Source organism: Melospiza melodia, chromosome 21, assembly GCF_035770615.1.
Source record: "Melospiza melodia melodia isolate bMelMel2 chromosome 21, bMelMel2.pri, whole genome shotgun sequence".
NCBI lineage: Eukaryota > Metazoa > Chordata > Aves > Passeriformes > Passerellidae > Melospiza > Melospiza melodia.
Window position 1 is genome coordinate 6,071,607 of NC_086214.1, and position 21,227 is coordinate 6,092,833.

At 46.3% G+C, this 21,227-nt stretch overlaps 1 protein-coding gene across 3 annotated transcripts; it reads right to left on the reverse strand.

Annotated features, from left to right (window-relative positions):
* Positions 1-1,252: 1,252 nt before the first annotated feature.
* RCC1L (RCC1 like) lies at positions 1,253-20,576 on the reverse strand. 3 transcript variants are annotated; one of them, XM_063174177.1, is made up of 11 exons: positions 20,288-20,576; positions 19,063-19,192; positions 18,042-18,170; positions 17,147-17,213; positions 16,050-16,101; positions 14,432-14,516; positions 13,265-13,446; positions 11,775-11,859; positions 9,909-10,082; positions 8,201-8,286; positions 1,253-1,674 (listed from the first exon to the last, which is right to left on the reverse strand). In XM_063174177.1, the coding sequence occupies exons 1-11, from the start codon at positions 20,552-20,554 to the stop codon at positions 1,648-1,650; spliced, it is 1,284 nt and encodes a 427-aa protein (XP_063030247.1). In that variant the 5' UTR covers positions 20,555-20,576; the 3' UTR covers positions 1,253-1,647. The 3 variants fall into 3 exon arrangements, with proteins under 3 accessions (XP_063030247.1, XP_063030245.1, XP_063030246.1); XM_063174175.1 differs by lacking the exon at positions 1,253-1,674 and adding an exon at positions 5,499-6,779; XM_063174176.1 differs by lacking the exon at positions 1,253-1,674 and adding an exon at positions 6,789-8,054.
* Between the last annotated feature and the right edge of the window lie 651 nt (positions 20,577-21,227).

Here is a 21,227-nt window from a genome sequence, read left to right on the forward strand (position 1 = left end):
ATCCTGCCAATCCAATGGCTGTTGGCAATAGTGTGAGAACTGCATCCAAGTGCCATTGGAGCCCAGGTTAATGCCTGGAAATGCACAGGGTGCCTCTTGCCAGCCCAGGACTGTGGTGTCACAGCCAGCAGCGTTGTGTCCCCTGTCCCTGCTCCTGTGGCCAGGCATTGTTATCCCTCCCCTGTGTGGGGGCTCCAGGCTTGACTTTGGGGCTTGTGGGACACGAAGGGTGTGGGACATGAGGAGCAGGGTGTTCATTTTAGCACAGCAGCAGCCACGTTTTCAGCCAGTGCATCCTCCTGCACAGTGACACAGAGGGGACACTTCTCCTGCTGACCCAGGCACCAGGACAACCATGGCCCTTGGACAGGCAGAAGAGGCTGCCAGGCAGTAACTCACAGGATGAACCTACAGAAACTCTGTTCCAGCCTTTGGAAGAGCCTGTCTAGTTCCCTTACTGTTAACTCCTTGTTTAACCCATTCCCCCCCTGTTTCCATTAGAATTAGAGGGTGGGTGATCACCTCAATTTGCTTGACATGTTCACCTGCTCCCAGCACCCAGCAGCTCCTGCTGGGATTTGGGTCTTGGTGCCCCAGGGAGCACCCGCAGCCCCCTTGCAGTGAGCCTGGCACAGCCTGGCACTGCCAGCTGGGCTCCTGCTGTGTGAGCAGCCTCAAGGGTGAGTTCTGGGGGAGCTGCACAGAGGGAGGATGAGCCTCATTCCCCCCTCAGTGCTCAGGGCACATTTTTGGTTTGGTTCCTCTGGGCTCAGCTTCACAAGCCCCCAGCCCTGCAGGGTCACCAGGGGAGGGTCACAGCCCCAGCACTGCTCCAGTTCAGGGCTGGTTACAAGGGGCTGGCACTTGAGCAAGTCTGAGCATTTATCTCCTTCTCCCCTTTGTAAGGACTCCAAAGGAGCCCAGATTCCATCCAGATACCTACACAACACTAACCCCAATTTCTAGGGCTGCCAAGACAGCAGAGATGCTCCTGGTGCAGAAGCTGCCCAGCCTGGATCAGGGTCTGTCTCTCATCCCTGACCACTTAGAACAGCTGTGCTGGCCAGCCTGGGGAGGAACCACGAATCTTGAGGACTTTTTAATTTAATAAGTTATTTATGTATCATTTGCTCTGTAAGTGAAATAGCACTTTTGGCCTCAGACACACACCAAACAGGCTGAAGTGGGGCTGGGAACCCCAAACTCTTGCAGCCTCTCCTCCCTGCTCACCTCTCAGAAACCCCACACAGCCTTTCACTGGGGAGGGTAGGAAAAAAAGTGTATTTATTTCCTTTTCATTACCAGATCTGATGTAAACAGACAGGGTGGGGGAATCCTGCACATGGAGGAGCCTTTGGTGCAGCTCCTGCTCTGGGCTGCAGCCATGGAAAGGCTGCTTGCACCTGCCATGGGCTCAGTGGGGCCAGTGTGGGTGGCAGTTCCTGCAAGCCTGGGGGCACAAGGGGTGACAGGGGACCCTGAATGCACCAGCTGCCTCCATGCCCTCTGCACAAGGGGGGATGTTCCACCAGCAGGCACAGGGAGTGGTGGCAGCAGCTTGGGATCATGCACTGGACATTGTGTGGAGCTGAGCAGTGGCTGCTTTGCTTTCCCAGCAAGTGCACATGCTGCTTTTCTTTGCTGGTCTTATGCTGAAAAGCTGAGATTCATGTACTGTATGAAAAATAAAACAAAACAGAAAAAAAAAGAAAAAAATCCTAATATGTTCCAAAAGAAATGACAGTATATTTTGTACTTTGTAAAGTAATTAAATCGAAAAAGAATAAAAAGTGAAACTTCTGCTGTCTGCTTTTGTACTGATCAAACTGATGAAAATAAAGCAGAGCTTGGCATTGTCTGGAAGATGTAACTCATTTTTTCACCTACAGCCATGAAGGGCAGGGCTCACACTCTCACACACAGTTTATGAAGGCAGCAGACATCCCTGGGGCTCTCTGGTGTCCAGGTCCTGTCTCTGGGTGCACTGTACCCCCACAGATGGAACCACCACCATCTCCACCCTCCAGATGTTTTCTGGAGACCACCCAACCCGCCCTATGCTCTTCCTTTAAAACAAGAGGTCAGTGGGATGCTGCTGGTACATTTGCCAGATGAGTTTCACCTGCTCACTGCACGGTGCAGGAGCCCAGGAGTCTGGGCAGCCCCCAGAGGTCCTGGCAGGACACCCCCAGACCCTGCACCCCAGCACTGGCAGGGAACAAGCTCAGCCTCCTCAGGGACTGTTTCAGGGCAGCCACTGTGGGTCCTGAGTCTCAGTCAGCAGCACCACTGTCACATGGTCTGCAAGGAAAAGCTGAACAACCTGTGTGAAATGGGCAAGAAAAACAGTGAAATCAGACATCTCCTCACCCTACCACAGCTTTAACCATTTATAGTGGATGTTTAAAGGGGAACAGCTCACTCACATAAACTGTAGTCAAAAAAAGCATCTCCTTTTTAGTGTAGTGCAATCCATTGTTTACTCTGGTGACCAAGTGTTAAAACATCCATGTAAGAAATTATCTGAGGGATTGTTAATATGGAATGCAGCCTTAATGCAGAGCATTGCCTCAAGGGTTTAATCCAGTAAAACAAAAACCCAAATAAATCAACACAGACACAGCCACAATCTCAACACTGCCTGCAACTCCTCACAAAAGCAAATGGCATCTTAAGGTAAATGAGAGGACTGAGGACTGGTGTCCAGACCCCAAAGACACTGATGCCTTCTCCCATCAGTGTTTTTCTTACCTCACCTGCCCAGACTCACTCCTTTGAGCAGGAGGTGCTGTGGCACTGGAGGGAGATGGGGGGAGATTCCAGCCCCTTGCAAAAAACACTACAAAAATAGATTTTTATGGGTTATGATGAAGCACAGTGAAGCAACATTGTTCCAGGAGTATTTTGAATGCCAAAGGCTAATGACCAGTTCTCTGACTCATCTGTTTTTGAAGGATCCTGTAGAGAAGTCTGTTGTAGCACAGCAAGTGCCTAAGATGATCCTTGTCTAGCAGGTGTTCATGTGTTTTATCCCTCAGCCTGCTGACAGATGAGACCAGCAGGGCAGCCCAGGGCCATGCTGGACCCAGCTCTCCAGCAGGAACTGCCAGGACCCCTTGGCATGGTGGGCTGTGGAGGCTGAGCTTGTGCAGGGGCACCTGTGCCTGAACCTCTCCCCATCCTTCCTGCAGCTCCTCAGGCACTGTGGCAACCCTGCTGGGCTGTTGGAGAATTTTGCTCAGAAATGGCTTATAGAGTTTTGTTCAGACATGCCATAATCATATACAGCTGATGGAAAAGTAAAGGGCAGCTGTGAGGAGCAAATTCTCACAGCCTGTTTCTGTAAACAACAAAGTTTCTCAGGTACATTTCTGTAAACAGCAGAAGTTCTCAGGCTGTTTTTTCATAACAGGTAAACATTCTGTCCTTGGCTGGTATGGGAAAGCAAAAGTTGACAAACATGGAGGCCTTGAGAACTTTCATAACAGGGTGAGAAAATAAATCTTGGTTTCAATAACAAACCACAGGTATTGAAAACAAAAGGAGGGGTTAATGTTTAATCTGTAACCTATGATGAGCTCGGGTTTTGCAATATGTATGAACTTAATTAACACTGTTATAAAATGTGCCTGGTGGATCAATAAATCGGAGTTCGATGCTGATCAGAGGATGGGTCGTCTCCCTTGGCTTCTACCCTGGGCCCCTGCAGTGCTTGGAGCTGGTCCTGCACAGGGCTCTGCACCAGGGGAACATCCTGAGGCCCTTCTGGGCTATTTTAAGCCCAACACACCAGCACAGTGCTGATCTGAGGTAAATCACTTGTGCAATCAATGCCAAATCAAGTAGGTTATTCTAGTTCTAATTTGAGCTGCTCCCCATGTGCATCCTTGGCCCAGACACTCCCTCACTGCAGGTATATTTAGGGATGCTGGTATATTTTGGGCTGTCTACTTTGCTATACTTTGAAGGACAAAATGATGCAAAGTTGCTTTGCAGTTCCCAATGGCAGTGACCTGAAGCTACCCCAGCAGAGCTGGGCTCCTGTGTGGGAGCAGGAGGAGCAAAAAGCCACACAGGTTGGATCTGCCTTCAACAACAAGGGGGTGTGGCAGGGAAAGTGTTTTCATTTTCTGAGCTAAGACTGAGCCATCAGCAGCTCTCAAAGAACTGTATTTTACAAAGGGGAAAAACTGCTGCACAGCAGCAGCCAAAAGAAAGGAGGAAGTCTGTGACAGAAACCATGTAGATACAAAGGTCAGCAGAGGAGATGAAGGAAGGAGAAAAGTCAGGAGCAGGGCTGAGCCTGGGAAGAAGGGAGATGTGTGAGAAAGGTACTGTGAGACTTTTATTTAGACACACTAATTCCTCTTTACCCTGCTCTACTTCATTGGCAATAAAACAATTTCCCCACCATGAGTCTGCTGTGCCCATGATGGTATCAGGTCCCTTGTCCTTGCTCTAACCCATTTTTTCCTGAAGATTATCTCTCCCTGTCCTGCTGATGGGGGAGGGATGGCACAGCAGGTTGAGGGGCACCTGGCTAAGGTCAAAATGCTCCCCCCACACTGTAACCAAACATGGGTAAGTGCTGGTGCTTGCCAGACTGCCCTCACTGCCACCAACCTTGTTCCCACCAGCAACATGGCTGAGAATGCCACAACCACCACAATGAAGGCACAACCCCCCCTGCACTAAGCCATACAACACTCCTATGTGGGGCTGAAGACCTCACTGGCATCTCATTAACACAAAGAATTTGCAATTTATTGTACAGCAAGAATGCAGCACCAGGACTGAACCCAGCTCTTCAGAAGGCCCAGCCCCAAAGTGCACTGGGAAACAGCTGGAAATGAGAGCAGCTGAGAGCCCAGCACTAACCAGCCCACCTCAACAGCAACATCCATGAAGGGAATTGTTTTTAACCCCTTTCTCACCAGTTTTTGTACATGTTTTCCATGGTTTGAAAAGCCTCCTCAAGCTGAAAGGGCAAGCCCACTCCCATGAGGCCAACAAGACGTGCCTGGGCACTGCAAGTTGTCCAAGCTGCATGCAGAATCAGGTGTAAATTAAGGCCAGCCAAATGAGAGTCCAGAGTAATGAAGGTCTGCCAGTTTCACAGCAGCTTTCTGTTCTGCCTCACCCACCCAGCAACATCTGTTACACAGGAACATCAACAATTCAAGAGATGTGGCTCTGTTTCCATGTACTTTGGTTCACCTTTCCGATAATTTATGCAAACCCTTCAAAACTTATTTAATCAAGGTAAAGTTTACAGACCAAGTTTTGGTACAGAATTCCATCTAATGAAGCCAATATATGTGGAGTCCCATGGGTGCAATGCCTGACTACATCACTGTAAATCCTGCAGGTATGGAGCTGGCTCAGCTGACAGAAATGGCTTCCTGTCACACAACTGTGAACCAAAATGCTGCAGTTCAAATGCAGACCCAATCAATGCACGAGCACATCATGCTCAAGAACATTCCTATTACTACTGATAAAGATTTTATAATCACTTTATTGAAGATCTACTAGCTTGGATTCCACCAAAATAGCTTGCACACCAGAAATATCTCACACAGAGAGAAAAGACACAACCCTGCCTGATGTTTGGAGTGTTTCACAGGAGAGAGTTTCCCACACATGGGTGTGAGATGGGTAAGTGCCTGCTACAGTAACACACAGCTGTTGCATCCCATCTCTATCACCTCACTGCTACAAAGGCACCAAGGAATGAAGCTCTGTTTCTTACCCATCAAGATTCCTTCCCCTGCTAGGCCATCCTGAAATCCCCTGCTAATTGCAACTGAGAGCCAGAGCTCTGAAAACAGAAAGGGCGTAGGGAATCCAAAATAAATCAAAGGCAGTGATGTGTGATCAGCACAAGGAGAAAAAGGAACCTGAGGGGCAGTGAGCACTGCTCACATCCATCTTGAGCACTGATTTTGCAGGGCTTTGTCTCCAGCCTCCCTCAATAAGCTGGACTGGCTGCTGTCACCATCCATCTGTCCTCCTGCACAGAGAGCCTGCTGTCCTATTTGACAGTACTTACCCCTGCAAACAGGTTCTCGCTCTTTGAGTGTGTTCCTCTGGTGTTCAGTCTTTAGCACTAACACAGAAAGCCTTCCACAGCCCAGAGACACATCACTGCCTCAGGCAAGGGCTGTGCATCCCATTTCTGCACAGGACACCAGCCTGGGCACAGTGCAGCTCAGGGTGGCCACCCAGGACAGCTTCAAGACCTAGCATGATCACTCTTCCACATAACAGTCCTTAAAAACCACCCAACCTTTCCCTTGAGAAATAGTTTGGCTCTGCCCAACGCTGACACTCCAGAGCTGGTGACAGGAAATGTCCACATTCAATGTCCTGTGCTGCAGATTTCATCCCATGCCAGTCTTCCTTGAGGGAGATGCTCTTCATCTTCAGGCACAGAGGGGCTCACCAGCTTGGGCTGGGCCTCAGATCCTCTGGGAGCTCATCAGGAAGGAGCCAGAGCACTCCTTGCATTCCCACACTCCTCAGGGAATGTGCTTCCTTCCTGCAGCCAAGCCAGGCCATTCCAGAGATGCAGGGATGAGAACACACCCAGACACTGCTATGGCTGTCTCTGCTCAGTCACTTGGTTTCATGAAATGAGTTTTCCTTTGCAAGAAGCTTGTCATCAAGTCCCTGCATGGCCCTGGAGCAGAGCTGAGACCCTAGGTGAAAGACCTGACCATGCTCACCATGTGATCAACTCCACAGGCCACATCCACCACCTCACCAGGGACAGTCACCTGGGTGAAACACAGCACAGTGGGTTATTTATCACACCTGGCATTTCCTGTTTCTCATCCTCCTCCCACTCAACATGCCAGCTAGTTTCACTGGGATTTGTACCAACTTTAAAGCACAGAAAGAGCAAGATTCAGCACCAGGCAGGCTTGTGCATGAGCTGTGAAATACTCCTCTCTTTGCTTCACAGAAGCACACAAAGCTTTGGAAGGAGAAAGAGGAGCAGGCTCACTAGCAGAGAGAGGAGATTGGAGCCTCAGCCCATCTGTTCAGCAGCAGAAGCAGCAGGACTGAACAGAGCATACTCTAGACATGAGGAAGAGGATCTGCCCAAGCACCACAGGGATTTGCCTCTTCTTTCATCAGCAAGAGCTGGAACAAGGCAAAGGCTCAACTCAGCCTAAGGCAGTTTGTACTTTGATGCTGAGACCAGCTCATCACTCCTGAAGCTTATTCACTTAAAACTGACTTCAAACTTGAGGAAAGCAGAGTCTAAAAAAGCAAGTTTTTCCTCAGAGGCAAGAGACAGGACAGCAGCCAGTTCTAGGGCAGGAGGTGACAGACAAGGATCCTGGCACAATGCCATAGTACTGTCAGACAGGAAGAGCATAACCCCCAATGTCCACAGCTGGGGAAATGAATTCAGAAATTCCACCCAGCCACAGCAGTGTGATTCTAGGCAAACGTTCCAGAGCTGGTCTGGTTTTGTTCATTTTTAAACACAGAAGAAATCATACTACAGAAACACATTTACTGCAAGTTCAGACACACAGACAGGGACTCCAGGGTGGTCCAACTGATTGCCTCCCTCATCTCCTACATGGCCTTCATGGAGACCAGGAGCAGCTTTTAGGCTGAACTCCAGAAGCAAAGACTCTTCTACATCCACTGAGTCTGGCTCTCAGAGCCAGCTGGGAGGAAGCAGTGGAACTGGAAGCACTGTGAGACAGCTCTGAACACAGCTGAGAAGGAAGCCCACCACTATGTGGACCTGTAGCCACTACAGACCAAAATGCTCACCTACTTTAGGTGAGCAGTGATTTGGACAGATGGCCAATACTGATGTTTCCTTTGCAGCACATACAAACAGAAGAGCAGGTTGGAAAGGGAAGAGGCAGGAAAGGTAGCAAACAGATGATGGTGGACAGGAAGGAGATAAAAACTGTTCAGATGTGGTGGCACAGCACCAGATGCTGTTTTAGGATTCAAAATCATTACTGGCACAGCAGACTCAAACATTTACTGAATATCTCCATTCCCAGGCTCCACAAGGACCTCTGGAAAACAAAGCACTCCTATGGTCATCTTAGCCTTCCACTCCTTTGAGAATTACTCAAAACCACACAGCAAATGATGGTCCTTGCCCTCAGAATAACAAACTAGCCAAGGAATATACTCTTGGCCTTAATACCACCATCCTTACCCTCCATGGGAAATACTGGTCTTCCATTCTTCCAGTTCCCAGGCACCCTCTTAGATTCTTCCCCCACACAAAGAGTTCTCCTCTGTCTACACAGGAGAAAAAAAATAGAAAAGAACAGTCATTAAAAAGGAAGAATTCTATTTGTGATGCTGGCAAATGTGGCTGCAGCGTTTCTGGGAGTATACAGGGTTATACAGGCAGTATGACAGCTACCAGATTTACTTCAATGTACAATAAATGTACTTGTGTTTGGAGAAAATGATGCCTAATGAGCAGCAAAAGAAACAAGTTCTTTTACTTGTGCACAAATCTTTGTTTCCCCCTCTTACACCACCTGCTTTGGAATTTTATTTGAAGGAAGAGTGCAGCAGCAGAAATTCCAGGGAATCTTTTGTGAAGCGAATAATTTGTGCTGAAAGTTAGACAGCTGCAGTTGATCTGTATCAGCTACCACCAGAGCAAATCCAGTAAGCAAGGCAGTGAGATCTGTCCCAAACCATCACCTGGATATTACTTATGTGACTGTCTGAAAGAAGTGACCTTCTAATGACAGCAAGGGAAAGGCAAAAATTGGTTGAGTTGAAGAGTTTTGAGCTCCTCAGGAAAACACACAGATCTCAGAAGTGTTTGGATCAGCTCCACAGCAGAAACAACCAAAACACAATCTATAACATAACTTTTATGTATGATTAATAATTTAACCACCAGAACACTGTTCTAACTCATTCTGAATGCCAAGAGGAGCCACTTACAAGCACCCTGCACCAACCTGACAGTGTCACACATTCTGCTTGTCCCCAAGGACTCAGCCCTGGCATTTTTCCTGCTGCCTGCTGGATCTCTGAAACTGCTGCCTGATGTTAAATGACTTTCAAATTTCAAACCCTTCAAGGGCTGGGAACCCACACAGGGTGCACAGAGCACAGGATCATAACTTCTGCATATTAAATGCTTGGGTCTGCCCACCTCAGGCTGCTAACTCAGTTGGCCAGAAATGCCAAGAAACTCTGATATTTACCTTCATTTAGACTCAGTTTTAGTTTGTTCATTCATCACATTAATTTTCTAAACTGGTAAGTGCAGCAGACTGACTCATTCTATACAGGAAAATGAAAAAAATCTGCTGGATTTTGTGTATGAGAAAGTGTTATTTGTCTTAATACAAAAAACTTTTCTCAATTAAAGCATAAGTTAGCACAAAACATATGCCAGGAACCATGTTGACACCTGTCTGGCTCCCTGCTGCTGCATTCCAGTGTGCCTTCAGTTTCAAGAAATATGGGTGCATTTTTTGGGCTGTGTGGTTTTGTGGGTTTGTTTTTTTTTTTTTTGTTTGGATTTGTTCTGGTTTTGGTTTGGTGGTGGGTTTTTTTGGGTTTTTTTTTTTTTTGTTTGTTTGTTTGGTTTTTTTTTGTTGGTTTTTTTTTGGGTTTTTTTTGTTTTTTTTTTTTTTTTTTTTTTTGTTTTGGGGTTTTTTTTTGTTTGGGTTTTTTTGATTTTTTTTGGGGGTTTTTTTTGGTTTTTTTTTTGTTTTTTTGTTTTGTTTTTTTTTGTTGTTTTTTTTTGTTTTGTTTTTTTGTTGTTGTTGTTGTTGTTGTTTGTTTGTTTGTTTTTTGGTTTTTGGTTTTTTGGGGTTTTTTTCTTTTTTTCTCTTCTGCCAGTAACACAGCAACATGACCTCTCCATGGGAGCAGGATGAGAAACTTACTTGTAAGGGCTGCAAACTGGCTGAGCCCACAGCGAACATGAGCAACACGGGTGTCTGGACTGAAGTCTGAGCAGCCAAAAAGGCTGGGTGGGATCATCTCTGGCTCTGCTGTCTCTGTTAGGTTTGGTCCTTTCCCAAGAATTCCATATCCCCAGACAAAAACATTTCCTTCTTCTGCATTACAATAAGAACACATTCTGTAAGAAAGCCTGTGCTTGTGAAATTCATGCCACAACCAAAATTTAATCAGAACCAAGGGGATATCTTCCTTTCTTCCAACTCAGTCTAACACTTTTTGATTATTTAAAATCTGCAAAAAATGCCCATCCAAATGCCTCAATCTTTTTCTAAGCTATGCAAGCAAATCAAGCCCCCCAGGCAGAACTTTCATGGGGAAATAATGCCAGCACAAGAGTGAGCTGGATAAAATCCTACTGACTGATGGGACAGAGGTTGAGAGTTTATTATCATGGCTTTCTTCTTTGATGATTTTTCAAGTGGCAGTGAAGCTGTGGGCACTGACAGACATGCCCAAACCAGCAACTGGATGTCACTCTGCCTGGCATTCTGCCTTAAGGTGGGTGCCTGGGAAAGGCAACAAGCATAAAAAATAGTAAATTTCTATGTCAGCTAGCTCTGGTCCCTGCATATTAGAAGCTCTGGTCATCACAAAACCTCCATTATAAATATGAACATCTTCATGGAGATAATCCTCCAAGAGAGTAACACAATCCCCTCCCTAACTCCTTCATGCAGCAACCCCCCAGCTGTGCTCCCCAGACACTGACAGCCCAAAGAACAGCCACTAAGGACCTGCTGCAGTTTCACTGTTCTCAGAACTCTCTTCTTTCCATCCCAGTTCATTATTTATAAACATGTCAGATTCATATGGAGTTGTTGTGGTGTGCTGTAATGTCCCATTTTGGCCTTCCAGGTCATTCCCCCAGGTGTGCCTGTGCCTCTCTCCCTTCCCCCTTGCCCCCATGCTGAGTGAGTCCTGTCAGTCCGGCTGAACATTCCAGCAAGGCTGAACATTCCAGCAAGGCGTGGTGTGCTTGGTCAAGTTCAAAGGATGCCCCTATGCCCAGGGGTCATTGGCCTGTCTGGTGTCATCTTCCCCTGAGACCCTGCCCCTCTCACCTGGTTGGTGCTCACCTGTACCTCCCCTCCCCCTGTCCCTGAGCTTAAAAAGGTCATCAGACCATGCGGCCGGGATTCTGTTGGAGCAGTTGCTCACGTTCAGACCTCTGTAACCATGGAATAAACCTCTGGACATTAAACCCTCCAGCAGAATCCTCTCCTTTTTCTCTTCACCATCGCCTGAAGCCATTCCTCCTGAGGTAAACGGGGTTCCTAACAAGCCTGGACTTGTTCAGTGCCCAGCTGCAATCTCCAGCAAGCCAAGGTGTCTCTGGGGTGACACACCACAACTGCTGCCTTTGGCCCAGCAGCGAGGGTCAGACTGGCCCAGGCACAATCTAACTGGGAATATTGGGAGCCTTTCTCCAATATGGAGTCTGAAGGGCTCTACCTTCTCTCAATGCTGCTTTACTTCCTCCCCATACCCATACTCATCATAGGCCATACTCAGTATGGCCAGCAAGAGACCAGAGGAGCAAACAGCTGCCATGCTCCTGCTCCAGCCTGCAGAGCACTCACAACAGCACACACTGGAGCAATGCTCTGCACTAGTGAAAACAACTCAACAACTCCTCTACACATTCTTAAATCACGTTTCTCAGTCTCCCAGCTCTCCTCACAGCTTACAGTATTTCCCATTTCCAGAAAACAAGATACTTGTTTCATAATGTTACAATCCACCTACAGCGCAGCCTTGCACCAAGTGAATGATTCTAGAAGATTCACCTGTTAGCACAATGTTGCCAGTCCCTCCACAGGCAGCCTCCTTCACCTTCCCAATCTTGAATGGCAAATGCCTGGGAACATTCACCTGCACAAGATTGCAGAGGAGTTGTTAGAGTCAAGGCAAACCACAAACTAGACATACATTTTAATTTGTTCTCTAGTTCTGGTTAGAGCTTACATACATTGGATCCTGATACAACCTTTATTGCCTGAATTATAACATTAGTGCAAGTCCCAAAACTAAAAAAAAAAATCTACACGAAATTCATTAAGGTGAGGACAAGGTGGAAAAAGTTATCTACTAGAAAGCATCCATGCATGGCAACACAGCTGAGAATGACTAATAACTGCTGCTTATCCAAGGCCTTTAAAGTCAGACACAATGGCCAGGTCAATAGGTGAGCATGTCTTCAAGTGTCACACTGGATTAGATCACTAAAATTCAGTCTGCAGTGGCATTTTTTAACATATTAGGGAAAATTACTTAAAGAAAATCACACTTATTTGGTACAGTCCAACACAACATACATACACAGCTTGACATGTGTATCAAAGAGCAATCTTTAATTTTATAGCTCTGCCATTCTACACTTTGGACTGTATTTATATTTTAGCTCAGACTCTCATTTTTAGCAAATGTGCCATTCTTCCATTTCAGATGCCACAGCCCTCCATCACACACCCAGCCAGGAAAATGCTACACTGCATAACCTGACTGCTGTCCTCAGGCCTTATGGGTCACAGCATTTAGCCCTAAAGTCACACCAGGAGAGGCACAGGAAAAAAAGTTCTCTAAATTTTTGCTAAAGCTATTCTAATATAATTGTCTGCTCTTGGTCTTCTGCCAAGAGTAACTTGATTATTGATTAATTTCTTGACTCCATTTCCTGAAGTAGCTGTACCATGAGACCAACAGCCTAACTACCCCAGCAGTACAATGCCCAGTGTGAAGACAGCACTCTGCCAATGCCCCATGTAAGTTTGCTCAAAAAAACCCTTTTATCTGTGAGACACTGGAATTTGTTAATTTGTTTAGGACTCAGTTATAAACCCACTAAGGATGTCCATGAAAAATTCTCCAGCTACAAGGTTGACTGGAAGGGACTTCCAAGGGCCATATGGATCACCACTAGTATCACTTGAAATCCTAGATTAGCCAGCCAAAAAACTAATTCCTGTACTGAAATTAGCAAAAGCACTTGAGCTGGGTCTCAGGTCAGTGCAAAGTCCATGGGATGGAGAAAGAAGAACATGGAGCTCTTAGGCTAACAAACTGGGGTGAGGTGACAAACTTTTGCCTACCAAACATACTGCCCCCTAAAGCTACAAACATGTCAGGTTGGTTTTGTAAGCTTATGTAAAAACAGTCTGCTAATGGTGTTTGTATCTGCTATCAAAAGACCCCAGATCAGGGAGAAACATGTAATTTTTAACTCTGTGCCCAGCAGCTCAACTGAAACACATAAAAACACACTCTCAGGTCAACTGACCTGTGTGGTTTCTGTCACAGAAGCCAACTGCAGGTATTCTGAGTTTCCCCAGCCAAAGACGTCTCCTTCATCTGAAACAGCCAGACAACAGTCCCCGTAGGAGGAGACCTGGATAATGTTTACTCCAGCAATGTCACCCTGCAGCTTAGTAGGAACACTGGTGATGTTATAGTGTCCAAGACCTGAAAGGAAAAAAGTAGAGATTATGAAAAATTTTCTTCCAGACACACTTTTAATGCCTGCATAGGACTATTTCTGTCATGCTATAACAGAATTACCCTTCCTCTGAAATAAATCTTTCTGTCCATACTGCTTACTGTCCAGCAGCCACAAACACCACCTCCCCTGGCCAAAGCCACTTCTCTGGAGTACACAACAACTTCATACAATCACACCCTGGAGAGTTCCAGATCTCTTGTCTGCATGGACCAAAGTGTTTGAAGAGCAATAACCAAGCCAGGCAGGTATCCCAAAGGGATGAAGTTTCACATCCTGTCTTCTGCAAGGAGAGCCATGAGTGACAGCACACTGCAAACAGACAACAGCAGGGGAAATGGCAGAAGAAGTTGGGAAGCAAACACTTCACAGGACAAAATGCTGCATGGAAAAGAGATCAGAATGTAGATGACAGCCTGGTTACATTATACTGGCACAAAAGAATCATAGGAAGAAAGTTTTGGGAGCAGCAAAACAAATAAGCAGTAGGAATGACTGTGAGGAGGAAGTTCTCTGCAGCAAAAGCCACCACAAGAAGGGCCTGCCCAAGGATCCCATGCTAAAACATGCAACAGCTACCAAGGTTTGTCAGTTCAAAAGAGCAGAACAGACCCCACAACAAGAATCAGGAAGGCAAAGCCACCCCAAAACTGAAGAGCAAAGCTGCCCATGTCACATCCACATCCCCTCAGAAGCTTTAAACACTGATACACTCTCCTCTGACTGCATGCTTGGATTGCCAGGGCAGCATCCTAAAGCTCCTCAAAAATGAACTGGATTGTCTCAGTTTGGTTGCACTAGAGTACTGAAAACATCTACACACAACTGGAAACATCAGCAGCCCCTTTCTGTCCACGCATACATGACAAATACACATCACAACTTCTCAATTAGGACAGCTTGCTATAATTGCATTAATTGCCTGAAAAGCAAGCTGAGCTGAGTTCCTACCTGTTTGTCCATCAGCTCCCCATCCACATGCATAGACTGAACCTTTCTTGGTTCTGAACAGACTGTGGTCCTGCCCACACACAACCTGCACACAAACAAGAAGTCAGTCAGGAAAGGTTCCATGTTCAGACTTGATTTAGTGAAGCATTACTGACAGACAAATTGAGCAATGAACCTCTGTGATGTCCATCAACTCAGATTTTGACCTTTTCCTCCTGATCACATGGCTATAGAGAAAGGGAAGGCCAAGAACCACAAGATACAACACAGAAAGCAGCAGAATTTTCTTTATGGGAAGTGATGCTGCAGTTGACTTGTTTTAAGATCCAAAACAAGGAAAGAAAGCTCAATTCAGCAGTACAACACAATAAAAGCAGCAGAGTAAATAAGAGCTCTCCCTTCACAGGATGCCAACCACATCACTCTTGATGCCAGCTACAAACTGCTAGGGATTCTTTGCCATGTAAGCACTCAAGGCACACAGCTGTTCTCAAATCTGTATTTGTGCTGAACTAGCCATCATGTCTGCCACAGGCTTGGCATGAATTAAAGCCAAGGAAAAACCCATTCAAAAGCAGAAATTAAAAATTAAACAAAGATTGAAGGGATTTAATCAACAAGTTAGGAGAGTGACTACCAATATTAGCCACATAACTGCTGTTATCAAAGTACAAACAGGTATCAAGTAGCCAACCCCCCCTAAAAAAATTAAAACCATGAAAAGTCCAAACAGAAGCTTTACAAGCCTAATTCAAAACAGTTTTAGGATGAACCACAGAACAGTCTATCAGGTGGGTGTAAATGAATGACTCTCCCTTGGAACAGGAGCATTGTGTGTCCCTGTATGGCTGCAGTGGCACAGACATACCAACAAACTTCTCCTGTGCATGGAATACTGCAGCCATGGAGGTGTTTCTGCTGCCCTGCAGTGCCTTGCTCTCCTAGGAACCTGACCTAGTGCTGGCTAGTCTAAGTGAATGGTTTCACAGCTCATTTCTGAGAAGGCAAAGACAAAATTTAAACTCCTAAGCAATATAAAAGTGACAAAAGGGAACAAGAAATCACAACAGAGGAGAGTAGTGGAGAGCCCAGAAGTAGACACAGTACTCTGAGTGTGGCTGAGTAGAAAAGAAGAATTATCTTGTCCTGCAGGTAACAGTCCTAATGCAGCCCAGGGCATCCTCAGCCTTCTCTACAGCAAGGCACAGTGCTGGGTCATGGTCAGCCTGGTGAACCCTGGGGCCTTTTCCACAGAGCTGCCTCCAGACAGTCACCCCTAGCCCATGGGGGTGTCTGAAATTGCTCTTCACCAGCAACAGCACTTGGCCATTTCCACTGCTGAGCTTGATGAGGTTCATGCAGGCCTATTTCTCCAGCCTCTGGATGGCAGCACCACCCTCTGGTTTATCAGCCACTCCTCAGAGTTTTGTCATCTGCTATCTGCTGAGGGAACAGTCTGTGATCCACATCATTAGTGAAAATATAAACAGGACTGGACCCCAGACCCCTGGGGTACCCCACTTGTTACTGGTTTCAACTGGGCTTTGAGCCAATGGCTGCCACCTCTGAGCCTGGCTCAGCTGCTCCCAATCCATTTTCAGGACTGAGCTCCTCTCACCTGGACAACTCTGCTGTCAAACTCCTTCAGCTGATGAATGAGATGGCTTCCACTGGGCACCAAACAACCACCAAGAAGAGAAAAGGCAACACAGAGGATTTCAGAAGACTGCAAAAAAACACAAAAGTAAACCTGCCTCTACTGAAAGCCATTTTATTACCAGTAGAGAAATTTGTTTGCATGTAGTTTCACTGCACAATACTTGCACAAAGAAGGAACATAACTCTACACATAACTCTTAACTCTAAGAAGTTAAGAATGGTCATTTTTTAAATAAAAGCTCATGTGGTTGGGGGTAGGGGCAACCCTCAAAGACAGACCCTAGTCTAGAATGAGCAGACACACTACATAATACTGCAGTACCCAAATAAACACTACACCTAGCTAGAGATAATCCAGACAGCCCAGAGCACAGTGTAGTGCTAACATCTCTGTCATTTTTTCACAATACAGGAATTATCAACAATTCAATGACTGACTTCCAGTATCAAGACTAACAAAAGCTACCTAATTACAGCTATTTTCTCAAACTTTACAGACCAAGTGTTGTGGATCACAGACAGAGCAACTTTTGGTCCTACTAAGGAATCAGAAACTCAACATATTCCCACTATTCACTTACAGAGTACTTTGAGCCTATACTTTGGTGAGACCCACAAAAAACCCAATGAAGGAAAAGCACTACAGACTGAGAGGCAGTTACAGCAGAGACTTAACAAGAGGATGCCTCTTTCATAATTAAATGGCACTTCTAACATCCTCCAGAACAGCACATGTACTCTGAGCAGCTAAAGGAGAAAGCCCAACTACTAACACCAATTACCTCAAGCAATTTATGAAGGCTGGGTTCTCCCACTTATGCCCTGCAAGAACTGTCCCATGCTGACATTCTTTAGTCTCTTGTGAATGTTGTCAGCAGAGTGCCCAGCATGGATTCAAAGTCAGGCTGTCTGTATGATGCCTGTTCTCAGACTCCTTAATCTTAACTGGCATGTTTATACTACCAGACCTTTTCCACCTTCAGGCTTTTCTGCAGGGTTGTTTTCATGCAATTATGTTTCCAACAATAAGAAAGTTCAGGATCTTTGAATTCTCACCTGTAAATTTCATCTTCAACAACCTTCCGGCCACACTGTCCGTAAGAATTGTTTCCCATTGTGAAAACTGAAAAACAATTATCAAACACATCAACTTTATTACTGCCCAATCCTCTGAAAGCCTCTTTTCAGTCCTCAAAATATTTTCAGGCAGTTCTAAGTCTGGAAGGTGGAGCACAGCAATGTAAAAATTGGCATAAGCTTTTTTCAAATCCATTTTGAAAGTGACTGAATCAATTTTCACCAGCAGCACCCAGCAGTACTGCTGCAGGCACAGAGCAGTACCTGGAGCCTGCTGTCTGTCACAGTGGGGAGCTCCCAGTTCATCCTGCCACTGCCAAAGACACTCAGGAACAGATCAGCATTCCCACAGGAGTGGGAATCAATGAACCAACCAGCTCACCCACTAAGAAGCTGCTCTGGATCACTTGGTGCAGCACTGAAGCCACTGCACCAGAGAGTTCCCGGAGATGTGGAGAGAAAATTCAAAACAGGATCTTCTCTATAAAGGACTACTAATTAATTAATTGCCTTTATAAACATAGCACTCTGGGGCTCAAAGGGGAAGTAACACAGGAGCACTGGCACAGTCACCCAAATCTGCACTCAAAAACACATCAGAGTGAACAACACAAACAGGCTGCACTCAGCCAGGCCTGGGGCTAGAGAAACAAACCCTGTAGTAAAAACATTTACATTTTGAGCCAAGTGAAGCTCACAGCTTTCCCTCACAGAAGCAATCCCACAAAGGCCAACAGCTGCCTGCATCCCACTTACAGTGCAAACAGCCCACCTGGGATAGATTTCTAAAGGACAAAAACCAATTTTTTTTCAAGCTTTTAATAAAAGCTTGGCCAGGCACCCATAGACATCACCAACACAAGCAACATTGTACCTCCTTCACTATCTGTCAGCACCAGGGAATGGGCTCTCCCACAGGACACTTGCAAGACTCGAGTTTGCTGTGGTTTCTCCAGGGGTAATGGAATTGGAGATGGTTCCAAGACATATTCATAGGCCTTAGCTTAAGGGAAAGAGAAGAATTTTATGTCAGTAAATTCCACAAAGTAAATTCAACATACATCTGCTGATCCTGTTGTACATTCACACACTCATTTTTGCTTTGTTATAAAAGCAGATACATTTTAGAAAGCCTAAACTATCACTAACCAAAGAGGCTGACAGGGATTTATCACAGAGGGAAGAAGGTAAAAGCTATGGAGATAGCTGAAGTCAATAATCACTGCCTAAACAAAAGTCCACCATAACTAGAGAGTGAATGTTGTTAAGGCTTCAGGTGGCAGAATTGTGAAACTGAGGCTTTCACCCACATGTTCAACCACTTCAGAGCTTAATACCATGCACAAACACTCTGGGGATATTGCAAACAAGGTACCAGAACAACAATCACAAAAATGTATCCGGAAAGGTGAACAAAAAATCTTTTAAAAAAGTAGATTACAGGCAGTTTCAGAAATAAGGAATGCAACAAAGACTGGCTAGCCTAAGTCTATAGGGAATAAGACATCCAACGTTTATGAAAAATGACATGCTGTACTTTAAAAAGATTTAGCAACTTGAAGAACATGGACAGAATCAGTTCCAGTCAACTGGGGGAGGGGGGAAAGGACAGCAAACCATAAAACAATACTAGGGAAAAAGTTAAGAGGAGATAAAAAGCCTTGATACCAAAGTTACTGTAATAAGTGAAATCAAATCCTGGAGGGCCCAAAGCAATATTGCACACAGACAGCAGTGCTTTACTGATTCTCAATAAAAATAAAAAACAACAACACAGCCTGGGACTGCATCAAAGCCTCCTGATGTTTTTCACAGCTCCAAACACGTGGAGATTCCTGTGCAACAGGCAGACTGCAGTGTCACCCTGTAAGTCTTTAATACACTTAAATCCTTACTTTGATCTCTTCTGCTCCTCTGGAACCCAAGCTGGGAATCCTTGTTGAGCCCCATGCCCCACACTTTGGTGATGTCTCTGGTATTGGAAGCCAGCAGAGTGAATCCATAACCACAGGCAGCAGAGGAGATCTTTGAAGACAGACAAAACCCACACCATCCCGTTAGAAACTGTGGCTTAGAAAAGCAAGTTTCACTCCAGGCTACTTGTTCATCAGCATTCAATCTTCATTTAGCCACATTCACATGCAGCCCAATTCATGGCATGTATGGTCCTGCAAAAATTATCAGTCTTCTGTGATAAGCACAATGGTGAAAACTCAGGTCCAACCATTCTGCCTTAAAAGTTTTGGTTTTGTGTGCATACATCTTTATTTCTGCATTATCTTGGTCCCATTTAACACCACAGAAAGACTTGTTTGCTGACTTGCATCAGCAGATTTAAAAAAAAATTAAAAATAATAGAAAAAAAGATACAGAGATATTAATAGAGTAACATGTTTTACTCCTTTTGACAAAAAAAAAAGCCCAGCATAAGAGGCACATGAGGAGCAAGTGTGGTCACTTGGTGTTCAGTCTAAAGAAATGGAGCCTGAGGTCAGACCTCACTGGGGGCTGCAGAGAGGCAGCCCCGACCTCTGCTCTGGGACCCGAGGGCAGCCGTGCCAGGGGAGGTTTAGACTGGATTTCAGGAAAAAAGAAATCCAGAGGATGATCGGGCACTGAACAGGCTCCACAGGGAATGGCCCAAGGAAAGTTCCAACAACTCTCAAGTGCAGGGTGGGATTGCTGGGCTGTCCTGCACATGATCCTTCTGAGTCCCTTCCAACTCAAAATATTCTATGAACGCTCTGACTTCTTCTGCACTCGAAAGCAGAGCACGAGTGAAACATGCAGGCAAAAGGATAACGTGATTTTCAACACAAGCTTCCCGTTTGTCAGGTGGGAGCAGCCACTGAAGAGGCCTATTTAAGCTGGCAAATGCTCTTCACATCCTGGCTCTCTAATGCCTTTGACAAAATTACAAATATCTATTTCCTAAACTATATGCTACTGCAGTTGAAACAGTCATTATCCCAAGCAATACCACTATATCGACAAAAACTACTGAATCACGGCAAAGCCTTTAAACCCGATCCAGCTTCTCGGCTGTGCTAAGCCCTGAGCAGGCTCCGGAAGCCGGGGCAGACACGCTGGCCCCGCCGGACCGGACCGGGCCGGGCCCACCTTGTCCTCGGTCTCCAGGCGGTACGGTGTGGGCTGGATGCGCCGCGGCTTCTTCCAGCCCGCGTCCGGCTTCACGAAGCTGGGGATGCCCAGGGCGCCCGAGTAGCTGAAGCCCCACACGAACACGCGGTCCTTGCGCCTGGCCGCCTTCCCCGCGTACTGGAACACCGGGGCAGCCTCGTCAGCCTCCCGCAGCTGGCGGGTGCTCGGCGGCCCCGCCGGCACGCAGAAGCCCCTGCAGAGCAGGCGCCGCGCCAGCCCCGCCATCGCTGCCCTCAGGCCGCCGCCATCTTGGCCGCCCTCACACGCGGGCGCGCGCAGCCTCACACGCATGCGCGCGTCTCTTAAAGGAGCCACACCCCCCCTCTGAGGGGAGCGTCCGCGCCCGCCTGGATCCTGAGCTATGCCTGGACTTAGAGCCAGGCCTGAGCCTACAGCCCAAAGTCACGCCTAAACCTACACCCCGACCTAAGCCTAAATCTAAACACAGCCCCCGAGCCCAGTGTGGGCTTAGACGGCGGCGCGCGTCTCTTAAAGGGGCCGCACCGCCCTCTGAGGGGAGCGTCCGCACCCGCCCGGACCCTGAGCTACGTCTGAATTTAGAGCCAGGCGTGAGCCTACAGCCCGGCCCAAAGTCACGCCTAAAGCTACACCCCGATCTAAGCCTAAATCTAATGTGAAAAACGCTAATGACTTGTTTTTAAAATTTTTAAAAGTTTAATAGTAATAAAATAGTTAAAAAGAATAGTAACACAATTAGAGTAATAACGATTTAGACAAATTGAATTAAGACAATATGAAGCAATAAAAGCGAAGTGTTACAGACGTCTGGTATCTCTTTCTAGGCATCACGAGCCCGAAAAAAGACACCCGTTAAAAAAAGATTAACCCTTAAGAACAATAGCCTGTTGCATATTCATACACTTCATACATAATGCAT